Source organism: Lepeophtheirus salmonis, chromosome 3, assembly GCF_016086655.4.
Source record: "Lepeophtheirus salmonis chromosome 3, UVic_Lsal_1.4, whole genome shotgun sequence".
Taxonomy (NCBI): Eukaryota; Metazoa; Arthropoda; class Copepoda; order Siphonostomatoida; family Caligidae; genus Lepeophtheirus; species Lepeophtheirus salmonis.
In genome coordinates this window covers 20,535,022-20,553,494 of record NC_052133.2, presented here as the reverse complement: position 1 = coordinate 20,553,494, position 18,473 = coordinate 20,535,022, and the positions used below count along the sequence as shown (strand labels likewise).

At 32.7% G+C, this 18,473-nt stretch overlaps 2 protein-coding genes across 2 annotated transcripts in view; both read left to right on the top strand.

Annotated features, from left to right (window-relative positions):
* The window catches only part of LOC121114586 (phospholipid-transporting ATPase VD), a 267,528-nt gene that overhangs the window by 110,702 nt on the left and 138,353 nt on the right, over nucleotides 1-18,473 (top strand). The window lies entirely within an intron of this gene.
* On the top strand, nucleotides 391-2,456 carry LOC121114582 (snake venom 5'-nucleotidase-like). Its single transcript, XM_040708586.2, has one exon. It carries the CDS (start codon nucleotides 428-430, stop codon nucleotides 2,111-2,113), a length of 1,686 nt encoding a protein of 561 aa, XP_040564520.1. The 5' UTR covers nucleotides 391-427; the 3' UTR covers nucleotides 2,114-2,456.

Genomic DNA, 18,473 nt, shown 5'->3' with positions numbered 1-18,473 from the left:
ATGAACTTGGTTATAATAGGTAGAAGTGTTGTAAAAGACATTGTTGATTTTTACAATGAGGGATTATGATCTTTAAGCCGTTTCATGCATCATCATCTTACAAAATGAGGCTAATCTAAGCTTAAGTCAACTGTAAGTTATGAGACTCAATAAAAAATGTCCACTCCTTGCATCTATCGTTACATCCTACTTATTTCTATATATAACTAAACATCATCAGAGTACGTATATATTTACACACGTAAAGCTTTGTATTGTTTTATGATTACATGCGAGTTATTATGTACATGCATATATCATGCTCACTATGAGGAAGATTTTATATTTTAGGACCAGATAATAACAGAGCAAATAATGATAAGAGTCAAGCCCATTATACATATAAATCATCCTTACTATCGGTACACTCAACATTCGCATACTAGTCATGCTCTGGAACATTTATCTATGTCCCATAATTCTCCTTGCCGTGGGATGTGTACCAATTACAGAGGCCAAATCCATCCCCTCAGAAAGTTCCAACATTTCCTTCGATCTACTCCATGTGAATGATATTCATGCTCATTTTGATCCCATCAATGCAAAAAATGGACGTTGTCATGCTCAGAGAGAAAATTGCTATGGTGGATTCCCTCGTCTAGTTAGTGCAGTCAAGCATCATCGATCCAGTGTCGAGAAATCAATTTTTCTCAATGCTGGAGACTACTATCAAGGAACGATTTGGTACTCTGTTTTCAAGTATAAAGCCGTGATGGAGTTTGCAAACATTCTCAACTACACGGCCATGAGTCTGGGGAATCACGAGTTTGATGATGGTCTGGAAGGGATTGAGCCCTTTGTAAAGGAAGCAAAGTTTCCGGTTCTTGCTTGCAACATCAAATTAAAGTCTAACAACGAATATAAGTTTAGAAAATCCATTGTGGATGACAGTCTTGGAACAAAGGTAGGGATCATTGGCTACGTATCTTCCTCCACTCCTGTCATTACAAATGTAACTGTTGGAAAAGTTCTCGAGTTTACAGATGAAATTGAATGTATCCGAAAGGAAGCCAAAAGACTTAAGGAAGAAGAAGGAGTAGAGATCCTGATCGCCCTTGGTCATTCTGGATATAAAGCTGACTTGAAGATTGCCAAAGAAGTTGAAGACATTGATTTAGTCGTTGGAGGACATTCACATACTTTTTTGTATCCAAAGGGAGATAAACCCAAGTTACAGGAATGGGTGAAGGGAGAGTATCCAACCTATGTGTCTCAAGTCTCAGGAAGAGTCGTTCCCGTAGTACAAGCTTTTAGTTTCTCAAAGTATTTAGGACATCTCAGACTCAATTTTGATGAGGGAGGAGATCTATTAGAGCCAGTGCAAGGATCCGGTGTTCAATTGGCTAAGGTGCATCTACTTGAAGGGCACGAAGATCCAAAAATCAAGGAAGTCATGAAACCGTATCAAGAAAAAATGTCAGAGTATTACAAGGTCGTGGGTACAACCAATGTTGATTTGAAGAGAAGCTCCACAAGAGAGAGCACTATGGGCAACTTGGTCACAGACTCCATGGTCTACGGAGTTAATAGATCCCAAGCCTGCATTGCTTTTATCAATAGTGGGGGTCTCCGATCGAATCTGTTCAAAGGGTCCATCACAATGGAAGACGTCCTTTCCGTTCTTCCCTTCGAAAACGAAATTGACATCGTTCGAATTACTGGCAAGAGCATTCGCCTCATTCTGGAAAATGTTGCATCTAATTGGGAATATGGAACCTATAGCACATTCCTTCAAGCCTCACGTGGCATCAAAATGGAGTTTTACATCACTGACAAGAACGAAGGAAGAAGACTCGTCAAGACACAGGTTCGATGTTCTGAGAAGGGGCCCTGGATTAACTTACAGGATAATGAAATCTACGAAGTGATCCTTCCAAGCTTCCTTGCAAATGGGGGATTTGAGGGTCCAAACTTTGGGAATCAAGCCATTTCAAAGGAAAGAAATATAATTATTGATAAAGACGCTCTTAAGAGCTATATACAAGAGCATTCACCTCTAAACATACAATATGATAACAGAATCATTATCAAAGGAACAACTGAATTTGTTACGACGGATATGCAGCTCAGTTGATGAGACTTTCGATTAGAGTATTATGACTCTGTGAACTGTGATATTTCTCTGCATAATATTATACATACATATATATCATGAATGGCACTCTTGAGGCTTCGTGTAGGTATGCAGACAATGAAGGAATTAGGGGTAGGAGGATTCAAGAGCCTTTATTATTGTTTGTTTACTTAATATGAGGTCGATTACGAAGCCTTTTGTATTCCCTATAAAAATTCCTTTGACTAATAAAATAAAATTTAATATACCTCTTATAAATAAATAATAATAATTATTATTATTTAATATAGTTCTTTCTAGTTTATAAAATAATAAATAACTCCAAAAATAGGGAACATATTTATACCTATATATTATTATTAAAATTCAATTAAGAATTTTTGATCCAAATATATCGTGCAGAACAGCTATAGGAATTCCTTAAATAATTTAACAAAACAAAGTCAACCAACATCTGGACAACAAGGTTAGATTCTTTCTTAGAAATGAATTCCTCTTCTATATACACTCGACAGTGTTCATAAGAAATCCTATTGATCAAAAATAGTTGAAGTATACAAACTTTCAATTGATCATTTATAGTACATACGTGATACCTCAACATAAAAGCAATCTTGAACAAAAATCAAGAAATGAGAGTCGGTTGAAAAGTCCCTGGAAAGTTCAAGAGATGGAACTGCTGGAACGTATCGAGGTTATGTTTAGTTAGTAGCATCTCTGGAAAGAACGCACATCAACTTTCAGACAGATGAGTCTATTTCTTTCTGTTTGGGATTCATTTGTATCAAGGAATCCACCGGAAATATTATGACGACTGTATTTTGGATTCGCATAGAAGAATCATCATTGATTCTGTGCTAAAACTATTACAGGTGTATATTACTCATCATTATTGGACCGTTTGAAAACCGAGCTGCAAGAAAATAGCTGCATTTGACCAACAAAAAGTCACTTTCCATACGACAATTTTCACCAACTCGTGCCTCAGCAGTTGTGGTTGTAAAATTAATGGAAATAGGGCTCCAACTCGAGATGCCCACATCACAAGCAATCTCATGCACCTTCATTATTCTTTCATCCATCACCATATCATGGATTTTATCAATGATTTCCATGACGTATCAAGGAGAAGAGAGAATCGACAGATGACAACAAAATACATAGGCTTTTTTTTTGTGTGTTAGCGGGGTAACGCAGTGGATGATGAAGAACAATATCATTTAATTTTTCAATTATTTTTTTCATTGACACAGAAAGAGAGAGAGAGCGACTTGCTATTTGACAGGCAAACTGAACGACACAATCAACAATTGAAAGAGAACCAGAGTAGATGAAATGGCGACAAGATAGAGAGAATGAGAACTGATAAATCATTACAAAGAGTAAGATAGTTTAGAAAGTCCGAATTTTGGCTTTAATTCTGTTCCATTTTTTTGTGTTTTTTATCTTTCTCTTTCTTTTTCATTGGACGTATAAAAAAAGAGTTAACTGATGGCTAAATCAAAGCAGTGTTCTGCAAGGAATTCAGGCATGCTGGTATTGGATGCTGCCCCCCAAGATGTCACCTAATCATTTTTTGTCAATTCCCCTCATGACGTATGTCAAGAAATGACTTTGTTAATAATTCAGTTAAAAGGGTGAATTCGTAAAGACTTCGTAGTTAGTTTATTTATGTCTACTCAAGATCCCCTGGCTGACAAATAAAACTGTCCCTGGGATATCTACATATATTCATCATGTGATTTTCGTTTCCCCACTTGGTATATGGCTTTGATATCTGAATCAAAACTCATATTATAATGTAAGTTTTTACTCGTAATACAACTCGTATCTCGAGGTGGATTACTGTACCTACTTTTTTAGACATGTTTTCTAACGGAGCTTTATATAATCAATTTTATTTTATTATAATTAACACCCTTTGACTCTTGGATCATTCCGTCACGTTATATTCAATTTCAAATCCCTCCAGGCACCCTTTCCCCTTCATAAAACGCTCCTGAGTGTATTTCTTTTATATTTTTTTAACCATCAAAAGAAGCTTTTAGTTATATTGTTAAATGTTCTTGTAATAATCATAAAAGCGGAATTGTTGATACATAAAGAAAGATCACGATCTTTCCTTCCAGAAAAAAATGAAGAAAGAAACTTTCCCCTGGATCCCTCCTCCGCCTTGGGTGGTCGACATTTAAATAGAATTAATTAGTATTAAAGCTCAAGATTTTAAAATAAATAACCCCATTTCCTTTGTATGGGTTAAACTAAAGAGGAGCCTCTCCTAGGGCCATTTCTTGTCTTTAAATCATTCATAAGTTTCATCCAGTTATTTTTTACATAGGGGTTGTCTATTGTGAATCCTCAAATGAGAATAAAAAACAATTAAATGAACCTCCTTCGGGTATAACTAAGGGACTAAAAGTACATATTGAATCATCTGTTGTTGTTGTTTTTTAAATTGACGATATCTTATCGTTATCATGTTTTATTAAGTCAGTGGTTACTAGTGTTGAGACTCGGTCCAGCACAAAAAAAAAGTTCGGTTCGGTCTTAAGTTAGGTTTTCTAGACGGATTTGGACCGATTTTTTCTGTACAGACAGTGGACCGATTTTGATTCGGTCTCACTTTATGGACCGATTTTTTTTTCAGTCTCAATTTATGGACCGATTTTTTCGGTCTCATATATAATGAAAGACCTTCATTCATTTTTTTCAAAAAAATCTTAAAGTACACATTATGTTCTAGAACAAATACTGTATACACATAAGAGACGGTCGGATCAAAATTAATCCGAGCTATCTCTGTTTAAACTTCGTATACCGTCATTGTTTTTGAAAAAAACATATGATGCCATGTTATTAAAAAACTATCTGTAAAATCGGTCTAGACCAAAATTTTATATGAGACCGGTCCAGACCAAGATTTTTTTGTTCGATTTTGGTCCAACCAAATAGATGACGGTCACAGACCGGTCTAGGATTTCCAGACCGAAACTCAACACTAGTGGTTACCAAAAAGGTCCACCAGAGATAAAAAAACGTATCTCTATGTATTGAACATATTTCATGTATCGAAAGCTATAATAAAAATGTCAAAGCGGCTTCTCAGTGATGACAAGGTTGGGAATCACTGCATCAACTGTACATAACGTTTGCCTTAAAGACATAATATATAACTCCTCATACAATGTTTACTCCGTCCTTCCACTAACTTCATTGCATATTTAATTAGTCTTAATTGTACCCCCACACCTCGAGTTTTATTTTTAAATTCATTTTGTTTCATTATTTAGGGTTTCAAGTGTAATCTACTGGTCGTATATATATATATGAGTAGAATGAATTAATGCCCGTCTTAAACAATAGCTCTGACCTAATTTCATTCATTCATATTCAACAACTAAATGGGGTCAAGGAAGTATAGACGTCAAAAATGGCTTCTATCATAAAGGGATCGAGTTTGAGAGAGCCCGGAATTGTTCATTATAACTTGAAATGAGTAAAACTGCAGTATATTGATACAAGGAAGACCCTTGTTTTGTATGTATTGCGCATAGATAGTGAGTCATTTCTGAGAGATGCGAAGAATCAAATCTTGTTATAATTCATTTTGGAGATCCACCATAAACTATTTGCCACCGTATCAATAGAGCCGAAAGATATAGCATTATACTTATATTTATGAAGAACAAACCAGAGGTCTAAGTCTTAATCTTCGCTGATGAGTCCAATTCCTTGAATATTTTCCTTCTCGACGAAGTTCTTTGAAAGTAAAAGATACTTTAATAATAACTATTTTAGAATTGAAAAAATGGAAATGCATTTCCAGTCCAAGTTGAGTTGCAAGTCTTATCTTTCGAATCCAAGTCAAATTACAAATCTTTGATTGTGTGATCAAGTCGAGTCACGAGTCTTCAAAATAGGAACTACAGTTCAAGTCGACTCCAATTTCTCACGACTTCACCAAACATTGAATCTATTGATTTTTCTTTTTGTTAGTCGAGGAGGCCTCAAGTGCACTTTGGATTTAGTTTACCTTGCATGCTTTTGCAACGTAAAGCTTCAACTTAAAAATTTGTGTAAACAAAATCAACTCTTGACAATTTTTTAATCAAGACTATCCTTTTAAAAAAAATTAAATACAGGTTTAGAGGAAAGAGCCATGTAACTATGGGGACTGACTAAATTTTCATTGTCAAATACGTAATACCTTTTGTAAAAGATAGCATTTGCTATAAAAAAAATGAAATTATGTTTTCTACTTTGGACATATTCTGTCATATTAGAAATAGTTAATTGCTACCAAAACAGAATTCGACAGAATTATAAATTAATAGGTTCCAGGAAAATTGACCTGGATAAAATTGCCAGTCAAAAGTTTTCATGGGCAAAATTTGCGTCATTTACTAACAGCATAACAAATTTGTTTAATGCAATGGCAAGACCAGCAAGCAGGTTAAAAACCACCGCAGTAAATACCGCTTAAATATTAATATTTAAGAAACAATGATATAAGATACGATATGGGTTTTGAAGATGTTTATGTTTAAAAAGACTCTAAAATACGAGTATAAAGAGATTTTATTTCATTTTGACTGTATATAGATTATGAATTATGTTGTTGATAAAAATTCGGAAAAATCCTTGGTACCTAATCCACAGTCGAAATATATACTGGGTATGGATTTTCAATCCAGAACAAGTTTATACCTAAATATCTTGGTAACCCTGAGATCCATGTTTATAAACGAGGGCTCATCAGATTCAACTCACCAAACTACGTAAAAATACAATACCTTTGAGATGTCATCAAAATACGAACCCCGTGTGGGCATTATTGTGTACCTCCATGCCGGGTGTACGCCCAAGGAGATTATTGAGTATACAAAGCTGTCCAAATAAATTGTTTACCATTTTTCCAAGGCTTTCAAGGAGTCTGATGGGGCGGGAACAATTGGAAGGAAGACTCGTAGGACCTTCTAGCTCCTGGTTCTTAAACCCCTTGGTCTACTATGTGTGGGGCGTCTTTGAGTCCCATGAATGTGCTCATAACCCTTTTGATTTCTTGGGGGGTTCCATTCTGGAGGCAGGGGCAAATTGGACAAAGAGTGCCTCATCAAGGCCTGTGCCAAGTTCAGGGCCAGGTTGGAGGCTGTGGTTAAAGCTGGAGGTGGTTGGTTTGAGTAATTGACTTCACCATGAGTATAAGATTTAAATTAATGAATTATTAAATACATTATCCTTAAATTTTCCGGATTTAAAATCCCCACCCTGTGTAACATGTATATCAAAATATGTAATGTTTTTATATCTTTCTAATCCCTACCTATTGGACCTTAATAAAATAAAAAAATATGCCTGAATTTTAACTCATAAAAATAAGATTTGCGTTATAGAATCAATTTTACTCACATCCGTGAACCCACTTATACACGCTCTATTGAGGAAATGGGTTCAATAAAAGACCTATAAATAACTTGATACAATTGTAATACCCAAACTATTCATATCAAATTTCCTGTCTCAATTTCCCCTGTGTAATCCACAATCTAGGAAAAAAATTTTATATTAATCGTTAGTTTATTTTTACTCATTAAGTATTTTCGCGTGTGTAAAATACACTCCTATATTAGGGATATTTAGGCCCTTTACTAGAAAATTTTATATTTGAAACTTAATATATATTTAATATCTAAAAAAAGTGTCCAAAAAATTTTATATTTGAAACTTAATATATATTTAATATCTAAAAAAAGTGTCCAAAAAATTTTATATTTGAAATTAAATTTTAGTATTTTTTTTACAAAAAATTTCATTTGTTTTAAATTGTTTTGCAAAAAAGATAGTTTTTTGAGAGTAGCTATACATTTTTGTAATTTTTTTCCAAAAATTTATTTTTTAGAATAGCTGTTGATTTTTAAAATTTTATTATTAAAAATTTAATTTCTCAAATTTTTTCCAATTTTTTGATTTTTTTAAAACAATAATCCCAAAAACCAAGCCCCTACCAAAATATAATCCTGCAGACACCCCTGATTAGGTACTCTATTGCGGTATTTGAGTCTATCTCCTTTTTTTTCTCCATAGAATATAGCGCATATTCATGTGACGTCAGCATTGTTGATTTCGGCCATTTTGGGAATCTTGACAACCAAGTTTTTTTATTAATAAAAACCCTTTTGGAAATAATGAAATATTAGATGTCAAAATGGGACTAACAAATTAAAATACCTAAGTTTGGGGTTACCTAAAAGTGGTTATATATAAATAAATAAAATATTTTTCCTAGTTTTTTTTATATAATCAAATCCACATAATATCTATTAATAATATGTTATTAGATCGATAAACTATCTTATTTCCATATTGGAGATAAAAAATAACAATTAAAATAGATAACATGATATTTTTCTCTAATCTCCTACTTTTCGCGTCTCTAATCGATTAAAAAAAAAGTAAATTTATTGAAAATTTGTTTATTTTATGTTATAAAACTTTGATACTTTAGGATATGTTAACCTTTGATTTGATTCAATTTATGAAGTACGTAAAAATACTTGATAGAGCGTTTTCAACATAACGTCAGTTGGCCATTTTGGAACCTACACAACAACGAAAGCCCTTTTTTTCATGAATACTAAGGAAAATAGTGAACTATTGGATGTCGAAATGGAACCAACAAATAAAATGCCTTTTACATTACTGTCTACATACAAAAATCATATCCCTGTATTTAGTATCCTCGTATATCTGATCCTAAAATGAATTTAAAATATGTTATTAAATCATTTTACAATCTTATTTCTTATTGTAAGTGGAAATTAACTATCAGAATGGGAAGAAAAATACCTTTTTGTCTTATTATTCTCCTTTCTTTGTCCCTTATCGATTATAAAAAATTGTACAAATCCAGCCATCTTTAGTACATATTACATTTTTTTAGTACAAATATCAGTGGTTATCATTTGCATCAAGAATTAGTATTCAATACAGATGATGTTGATGTTAGTCAGGAGTATTTTGAGCATGTTAGAAATATAAACCGAAGATCAACATGGTAACCCTGACAATTTGAAGAATGTTTTGAAGGAGAGCAGCTTAGCAGTCATGACGTTTCATTAGATCAGCAACAATGTGGCAGCTGTTACGAGGGGGGAGGAAATAAAGAAGTACATTGGCGAGAATTAATCCGACGTCGATCATCAATTCTACTATTATGAGTCCAAAAAGGACTTACAATGTTAACTCGGTAACAAATCCTCCGGATTACACTCGCTCTTTTATTTGCAGATGCAAATGTTGTGCTTGATAATCCTGACGATTTGAAAAATGTTTGAGGGGGGACCAGCTTAGCTGTTATGACGTTTTTAGATCAGCTGCAAGAAGCCTAAGAAGAAGGAAATAAAAACAAACCCCACTCTTATATCGCAAAGACATATAGGCTGGAATAACTCGGATGTCGATCATCAATTCTACTCCGAGTCCAAGAAGGACTTGCACATATTACTCCGGATCAAACCTTCATTGTTACTCCCCGTTTTTCATGAGCAGACGGTCCGGTTGTTACGCTGTATTTAGATGTACTCTCTTCAAGTATCAAATAATAATGATAAAAGGGCTAGAAACTAAATTAGCTAGTAGAAAAAACCCCTCTCGCATTTTAGGACATATGTAATTGCTCAATTGTAGGACAATATTGAAACTCTAAAAAAGTATCCATACATATTCTAATACAAACCATAATATGTCTTATACTCTTTTTTAAAGGAAAATTTTGCCGTGATCCCTTGACGACATTTGCCAAGTTGTAGTGACCCCAAAGATAAAATCAGTTGAGTTGAACCTCTTTCACCGCATTTTTTGAGCCAACTAGTAATAGGCTATACCTATATTAGATTTGATTTTTAAATAATATTTGAAAATTTATAGGGATAATGTTTTTTATTTAAAAATTTTCAAGCATTGAATCATGATAATTTGGTCAAAAATAGCAATTTGTTATATTTTAACTATAAAAAATTTCAAACCGCGAAAACCAAAAAGTGTCAGTGACAAAATTTGCTTCTTTCTCGCCAGATCAGAAATCCTTGGAGCATTGGTTGCAAGAGCACAAGTCAGGCTATCTTTTGCAACAAGTCTGCTCCTGCATTTAGATTTGATAGCCAACATGCTTGAAAAGCCTGTTCCACAAAGTTATGTAACTAGAAACGGAAGAATCAGGCGTAATGCGATTTCAGATAGAACAGGATTGTTGATCTATTCATTGTTTTCTGCCCAATTTATTTTTCCTCAAAGACAGCAGACAAGTTTGACAGCTTGTAAATATTTTACTGTTGGTACTTGTCGGCCAAATCAACCCTGTTTTTTTTATGCCATCAGCTGTATTCTTAAAATACTGGACATCCTTGTCTGCAAAGTTAGGATGTTTAACGTCGAAATGCCACTTCATTTTGTTGGATTTTATCGATTCGGCTGACATAATTTCGTTGCAAATGTCAACTTGTGGCTTTTCAAATCCTGCTTTAACAATGAAAGTAAGTCCATACTTTAAAAATTCCTGACAATATTTTCTTTACCTAATACTTGTTTATCGATTAATCATTGGCAATCTGAAACTTTACAAAAAATAAATTTTGGTAAAGATGAATATGATAAATTAGAGAACGTTGACAGAAGAATACATCATAAGGACAAATACAAATTGTCAGGAGACGTCATTTGGGGTTCGCTGCCCACAGTTTGGAAACCACTACTCTAGAATCTAGTAAACTATGAATCTTAATTCAAATTTGTACCCTTATGCAATAAAACTTTAATCTATTCCAATAAGAAAAATATATGGTAACAATGTATGTATAAATGAAATTGTTACGTAAAAAGTATTTTAAAATGTACAGGTAATAACTTTTTTCAAAATGCTTTAATTAAATCATTTCATCTTAATCCATTTTGGGAAACATTTAATGATGCGAGCGGTGTTTAAAAACAGAATAATTAACCCAAAAATAAAGATAGAAATATAATATCGATAACCGTATTGTAGTTGACAAAACCTTAGAAGCCAATCTAAAATAGAAAACTTGTTTTTGGGGTATTCTTAGATTTGTTTCTGATTCATTATTTTTGGGGGGGGTGTGTGTTATATACATATATAAAATTTGTGTCTACAGTATAATTTTTTGAAAATAAATACAACATTTTAGAAGAAATTAAATTCAAATAAGTCTTAAAATAATGACAATTATTAAACTCATCCAGCATAGCCTCAAGTCCAGTCATAAATAAATTGTATCGAATGTTTAAACGTAAAAAACACTTTTTTATAAAACAACATTATTAGTTTTGAATCAGTATAAAAAAAACTAAAAAGACTTCAGTCCTTTTTGTCCGGTCCCAATAAAATTTGGGAGTCCAAGGACCGGTCCTTATCGGTCTTTTGGAGTAAATAAAATAGCTGAAATGACGTTAGTTAGTAAAGTTACGTTCTTATAACTTTTCAACATAACCTCTTTCATAGGAAGAAAATACATAGAGTGATTTTGTCAAAAAGTAGTTGACGCCGTCAAAAAGGAAATAAATAGTTGCCCAAAACAATCGAATTGTAATAGTTAGTTATGTTAAAAACGTAAATGAAATGTTTATCGTAATAAGTAATCACTCATTACTATAATTACATGAATTTAGAGATGTATAAGGTATTATTTAACAGATCACATCATGCAACAGCATTTTGGACCGTAGGCTGAAACCTACATTAGTTATTATTAATTAGACCGTAGAACACGAATATGACCATTAAAACTTTCAATCCATGAATTTTTAGCCTTTAATGTCCTTTTTTTAAATCAAGTTTTAGATTATACCTAAGATTGACCTTATTTTAAAAGCATTCTTTTTAAATTGAAATATAAGGCCGATTCTATAAGTTCAGCTATGATATTAAGCATTTGAAGAAAAAATCAAAAAGTTATTAACATCTAAGTAAGGTCCTTCATTTTACTTAATTTTTTAGTGGTTATTTACATTTTTTATTAAATGTAATCATGATAACGTCACAAATAATTCATTTTTTTAAATGTTGAAAGGTTTTTATCGATTTATTATTTACTTTGATTTTCATATAATCCGTTTTTTATTGTCAAAATATGGCACTGAATCTTAGTTATACCCTAAAAACTTAACTTATATAAGTTAATTAGTTAAGTGAATCAACCTTTAACTGAAATAGTTGATTATTTAACGAAAATTATTGTAAATATAAATTAACTAACTAATTTTATATATATTAAAATTAATTTTTAACTCAACTAGTTAATTTTTTAAACTGTATTATCTTAACTTTCATTCAACTTAAGTTAAAGTTTAAGTAAAAATCCGCCGACACATTGTTGAACGTGTTTTATTCCCCATTTAGTATAGTCATATTAGGGTTCAACCCTGAAAAAAATCGTAACTTAACAAATTTGGTACCAAAAGAAACGCAATTCTATGTAAATTAACATATCCAAAATCTGCTTTGATCGGTTTTGGGCAAAAAAAAACATTATTGCAGTTAGAGTAAAGGTGAGCATTTCTGTCCAATTTGATCATAACTCACTTTTTCAATTGTCCTCCACCCTCCAATAGCCCGGTTAAAACTGTACCAAAAATACTATGATCATGAAATATTGGAATACAAGTACCAGGTATTATATATACATGTTTTGCTACTCGAAAAAAAACAACCGAAAAAATGGAAAACTTTTGATCAATAAAGATTTTAAACATAAAAAAGATATCAAATATATTTATTTCTCCTTCCTCGTCACTTCCAGCACTGTCTTTGTCAGATGAAACTTCCTCATGATCACAATTCTCCCACTCAACTCCATTGCAATTAACACACGCGGAAACACATCAAAGCCCGTGTCGGCTGCAGCTACAAACGTTAGTACTATAACGTTTTATCTTGGATACGTTACAATGGCATCGTATGAAGCGAAGAATATTATCTGAAGCCGAGGTCAAATCCCTCATGATAGGCTCATAACTGTTATTGGATAGTTTCCAGGCCCGATCAACCGGACTTAGTTCAACGCCCATCAATGTTTTCCATTCAATGACCTGCAGATGGACTCGCAAAAAGTGATACTTTGGAGTATTTTTGGATGGGACAAGAGACAATGGCTTGAGTGTCATTTTAGACGTCGCTGCTGCCTTCATGAACTAATGATAACGCAAATCATCCAGTTTCCTTTTCCACCGTAGCTATAAAAGATATATTTTGTATAAAATCTAAACATGAATTTTCAAATTTTATTGAGGATTCTCTAAGGTAGGAAATTTTCTTAAGCTTATATGCTCATGTAGTAATATTTTCATTTACCAAAGGATTAACAATTCAAGTCTTTTTTGCTCTACTTCCTCTGCTGTGGCTGTTTCGTCCTCAAATACTTCGGCAGATTCTTGAAAGACATGGTTTGTCTCAAACTTCTTCAGGGAACTTGTTTTTCCTTATATAAAAATTAAAAATGTAAAAAACCCTGACCATTTTGAGTAGATGTGAGTATATTTTGCATGCTAGGGGTAAGTAATCTATTAATGGTTACTCAAAGTGTTCATTTTTTACCAGAAACACTTTATGTGTGTCTGTTTTTGATTTACAAAGCTCGAAAGGAATGTTATTACAAGACAAACATATATCAAATTAAAAATAATATGAGGAGACGTATCATCGTCAACTATGTGAAACCAATAAGTGAAACGAAGCTCATCATTAAATTCCTAGATGTATTAATTAAACAAAAAATGAAGTTTACCCTCTCCAAATAATGCAGACGTAGTATCACAACCCGGCCAGACATGAATGAACAAGATATGACTTGTGATGACATACCTAGTTGAAATTACCAAATCTTCAACTCCCCACGTTCCTTTGTCCTCTTTTTGGCTTGGTGCATCTTAAAGCATTCTAAGGATAATTAACTCAAACTTAACAAGTTAAAAAAAATTAACTTAAAATTAACTTTAACTAGACTAGTTAATTTTTATAGAAATCACAATTAACTTTAACTCAACTCGTTAAAAAGATAAGTTAACTTGCCTATCCCTGTTACTAAGTCAGTGCCTTAGAAAAGTAATATTCTAAGGCACTGTATCAACACTATATATATTTTATCTCTGTGAAGTGGCTAGAAAGTATGATAATCAAGCATAGAGATAAATACATAGAAAAATACAAAAAAAAAGAAACAGTCAACCAAAATATTCGAATTAGATATATTAAAAACATGAATTACCCTTCAAATATTTTAATAATTTAACTACATCATTATATGAATTTGGGGATGTTAATTATAGGTGAATAAAGTATGTTTGAACAGATTGTTTTATGAACTATATAAAAATACTTAATTCCAGTTTTTAAATTAAATATAATTTAATTTATTCTTTCAAAATATTAAAAATGGATTTGGGAGATTATTCCGACTATAATTCAATTTGAGGATAAAAAATCATTGATTCTTAAATTGAATAAGATTTGTGTGCATACTCCAAACTTTGGACCCTTGAATCCTCCCACTTTGACGTTTTGTCAAATTATATAATTTTATGGATAACATTTTCATAAAATTTTATTAATATGAATATTTTGTTTGATTTCAGGAGATGAATCAAAGTTATGATCATTGATAGTTTGAAATATCTTATCATTTTTCATAAAAACCGATATCTTTTACAACGGTTATACTGATACTATAAAATTGTTGGAGCTTAATACTATGTTTTCGATTGTTTTGCTCAACTATCGTTCTTTCTCTTCTCGTCTGCTTTTGCGAAGTCAAATAATTTCCCTTGCTACTAATCAGTATCTATGTAACTCTATGTAATTAAGTATTATATCTTTTATCCATCATTAATTATTTTTTTCGTTTTATTTTCTTCAATCCTAGCTTGGAGTGAAGAAAATAAAAAGATAGCTAGGACAAAAGGACCGACTAATATATATAAATAATTTTTTATTGACGCCTCTGTTCGTTCCTAATCTTTCACATCTATGTCAAATTATTTTTCCCTCAAAAGTTACCGTATTGACATAATTTGTAAATCATTCTGAGAATTTTCAGGAATAATTGGTTGACACAAAAAGGAGAAGACAGATTGCAACATTTTTATTCTTCTTCACGGAGTATGATTAGGAGTCTGATCAAATTAAGTTAATGATCTACTTTATGCTATATGAGTATAATTCAATTTTCTAGCAAATTTCTAATAGTTGTGCTTCAACACTTTTGTGGAAAAGATACCTATTAGTGCTACATTAGCTACGACTCATATAGTTATACAAAGTAGCCTTAACTTGTTGGTGTCTACCTTGAAAACTAGAGTATCTAGGCCTTCATGAGTAATTGCTAAAGGCATATAAATATATACACCAGGTAACTAATAATAAGTCTTGGACCACCTTGCATACAATACTTAATTTTAATCTGGATGAAATCAAATGAAGTCAGACATCTGAGATATATTTATTTAATATATAAATAGGAACATTATTTGTGAACTTGCCTTCCATTGGCGGGGCAATGAAAGTCTCCAAGTGGGAATGGAAGTCACCGTACACATGTGAGATGTACTTGTAGCTGTGGTTAATATTCTTCCACTACTTATTCCCGAGGACTTGAGGTCGGAAATGATGCTATGGTGGAATTGGAAAGCTTTGGACTCCACTTGTCATCAGATGATGTAGTCCCTGTTCGGAATCTGAAGTTGAAAAAAAAGTGAAATCGGAATTGTTGAGTCTTTTAAGTCATGAATGGCCTGTCTTCAAACGTATTTGACTTTCTCCAATCCTCCAACAGCCTTGATCGTGTTTGGCGCAGTAAATCGGTTTAAGGGCCTCTTTTTTGCCCTCAAACAAGTGTTTGACAGCTTTTTGGAGGTTAGCTTGACGATGTCCAAGGTGTTATACTCGGTCCGGATATTGGCCTTGGTTCGGGACTCGAGAGATAGATTTAGAAACACATCAATAATTTCATATTTTCAATAATAGGCAAAAAAATAATGTTTAAAAAACATGTTCTTGCAAAAGTTTTTTTTTACTAAATATGGCTGCCTCCATCATCAATCACAACCTTTACACGTCTTTTGAAGGCCATACAGGAGTGGATGACAAACTCCTCTAACAAGTGGTCCATGCAGCCACTATGCAAAACTTCAGTGAGTCCACATATGTGTGTGAGGTACTGCTGTTTTCCCTCTCCAAAGTGCCCATATAAAAAGTCCGGAGGTCTCAAATCTAGTGAGGAAGGGGCCATATCTCTTTGGACCAGAATCGAGTCAAGTTATCAGCGCAGAACTTTTGGCACTTGGAGGACGTGTGAGAGGGGGCAACGTCCTGAGTCCACACGTAGTTAACCTCCGGGTACTTGGTCTTCAGTCATGGCAATATGTTGTAACTAAGCACCTTATATTAGGCCTCTTGGCTGATTTTTCTCCAGTCTTGAAAAAGAATGGAGGCATCTTATTTCTGTCAGAAGTCACAACTCCGAAAACGATTTTTTGTGTAGGATATTTGGTGTGGTAAGCCCCTAGGATATCTTCTTTTGTTTCTGCAAGCTAGCGGTCGTTCTGGCGGTAGTGGAATTAATAAACTGTGAAAATCTTCTTGTCCGAGAAAATTTTCACAATCGACACATTTGCCAGATCCATGTAAGGATTTTCTTAACCCTCTTGAGCCTCCTGGCTTTCATGCCTTCTGTCAGAAGGTGATTTGGGGTCCTTCTGACGGAAAACAATCCGAAGTTGTGCTTTATAGCCCTCCTGATGGTCCTAGAAGCCACAGAAAAGTTGTTTGGGAGGTGATTCCTCGACTTAGTGGGATCCTCCTTTATATTCTTCTCCAAACTTAACAAAAAATTTGTGTCCCTCTTTAAATTATGCCCTCCAATTCCTGATATCTTGGACAGGCCTTCTCCAATTTTTTCATCTTAGTCAACTTAATCTTCACCACATCAGCTCCAGCATCAAGGAGATCGGAGATTCGCTGCCGTTTTGCTTGTTGCTTGTTCATGAAGATAAAATCACTAAATGATTAGTATATTTTATTTATTAAAAAGGACCGTAAAAACAAAATATCGAAAAATAATCACCAAAACTTTTCATAGTAATGAGAAAATAAATATAAATTAACAGTCCACGTTTTGCTTTGCTTTGTTAAAAAGATAACTAACAACAACTACTTTTCATTAATGTGCCCAACTTTATAATTGAAACTCTTTACATCTCTCAAAAATTCAGTTAAAGAGGTGGTACAAGACTTATTCACTACTCAGTATATATGTATATATAGGGAAAAGTGAGGATAATTGTTACGGAGGAGACATGTTACACTGCCAATAACTTTAAAATGTAAAGTTATCTAACCACCCTGTTCTTACACAATTGAATGCCTTCCTTTGTTCATCAAATCAACATAAAACCATGGTTGCCTAATGCCTACAGTTATTGAGAATTTCAACATTAAAATTTTTGACACAAAAAGTAAACATTTTAGGTAAGTGTTTGTTGAGATATATTTCTATTATAAAGCTGTGGATCTTAATTTTATTTTATTAAATGTCACAGTCTAGCATGTTGTTCTGTTAATTAACATGCTTATTGTTAGCTCAATATTCAGTTCACATAATTTATTCTGATTTAAAGACTATGGAAGAGACTTGTTACACTCCATTTTTATTATATATAGTTAAATATATTATATTTAATTATGTTTTGTTTTTTGAGTAATTTCATGATATACTTAAATTATCATTCACAGTAAATAGTAAAAAAATATTATATTAATATTTTATTTTTTACTATGTCTGAGTATGTTAGTATAAGAATACACGTATACATTTACGAATGCAGCTGCAATTATCAAAGAAAATAGAATAGCTTCTTCTAATTTCGGAAGACGAAGAAAGTGTATGCAAAATTAAGTAAGTTAAAGCAAAACATTATTAATGTAATTATTCCATTTCTTCATAATAACTAAGCTCAATAAAATTATTTTTTTAGTATTCATTATTGTATTAAGTTATTTTTGGGTCATTTGATATATGTCACAAGGGGGCGCTGAAATCTCGTGACCTGATTCTTCTTATAGAGATCTGCTCCTGTTGTAACATGTCTAATCCTACCTTGTACTATGTCTCCTCTTGGTGTATCAAGTATCCCACTTTTGGTTAGTTTTGAAAATAACAATAAATGGTTATTAATTATTGCACTAGATCAAAAATACTGGAATTATTTGTCTTAGCTAATTACATGTGCCATATTGCTCGGGCGTAGAATTATCTTTTAAATTGTGAAACTTATGATAGTTTAAAAAAAAAAAAAT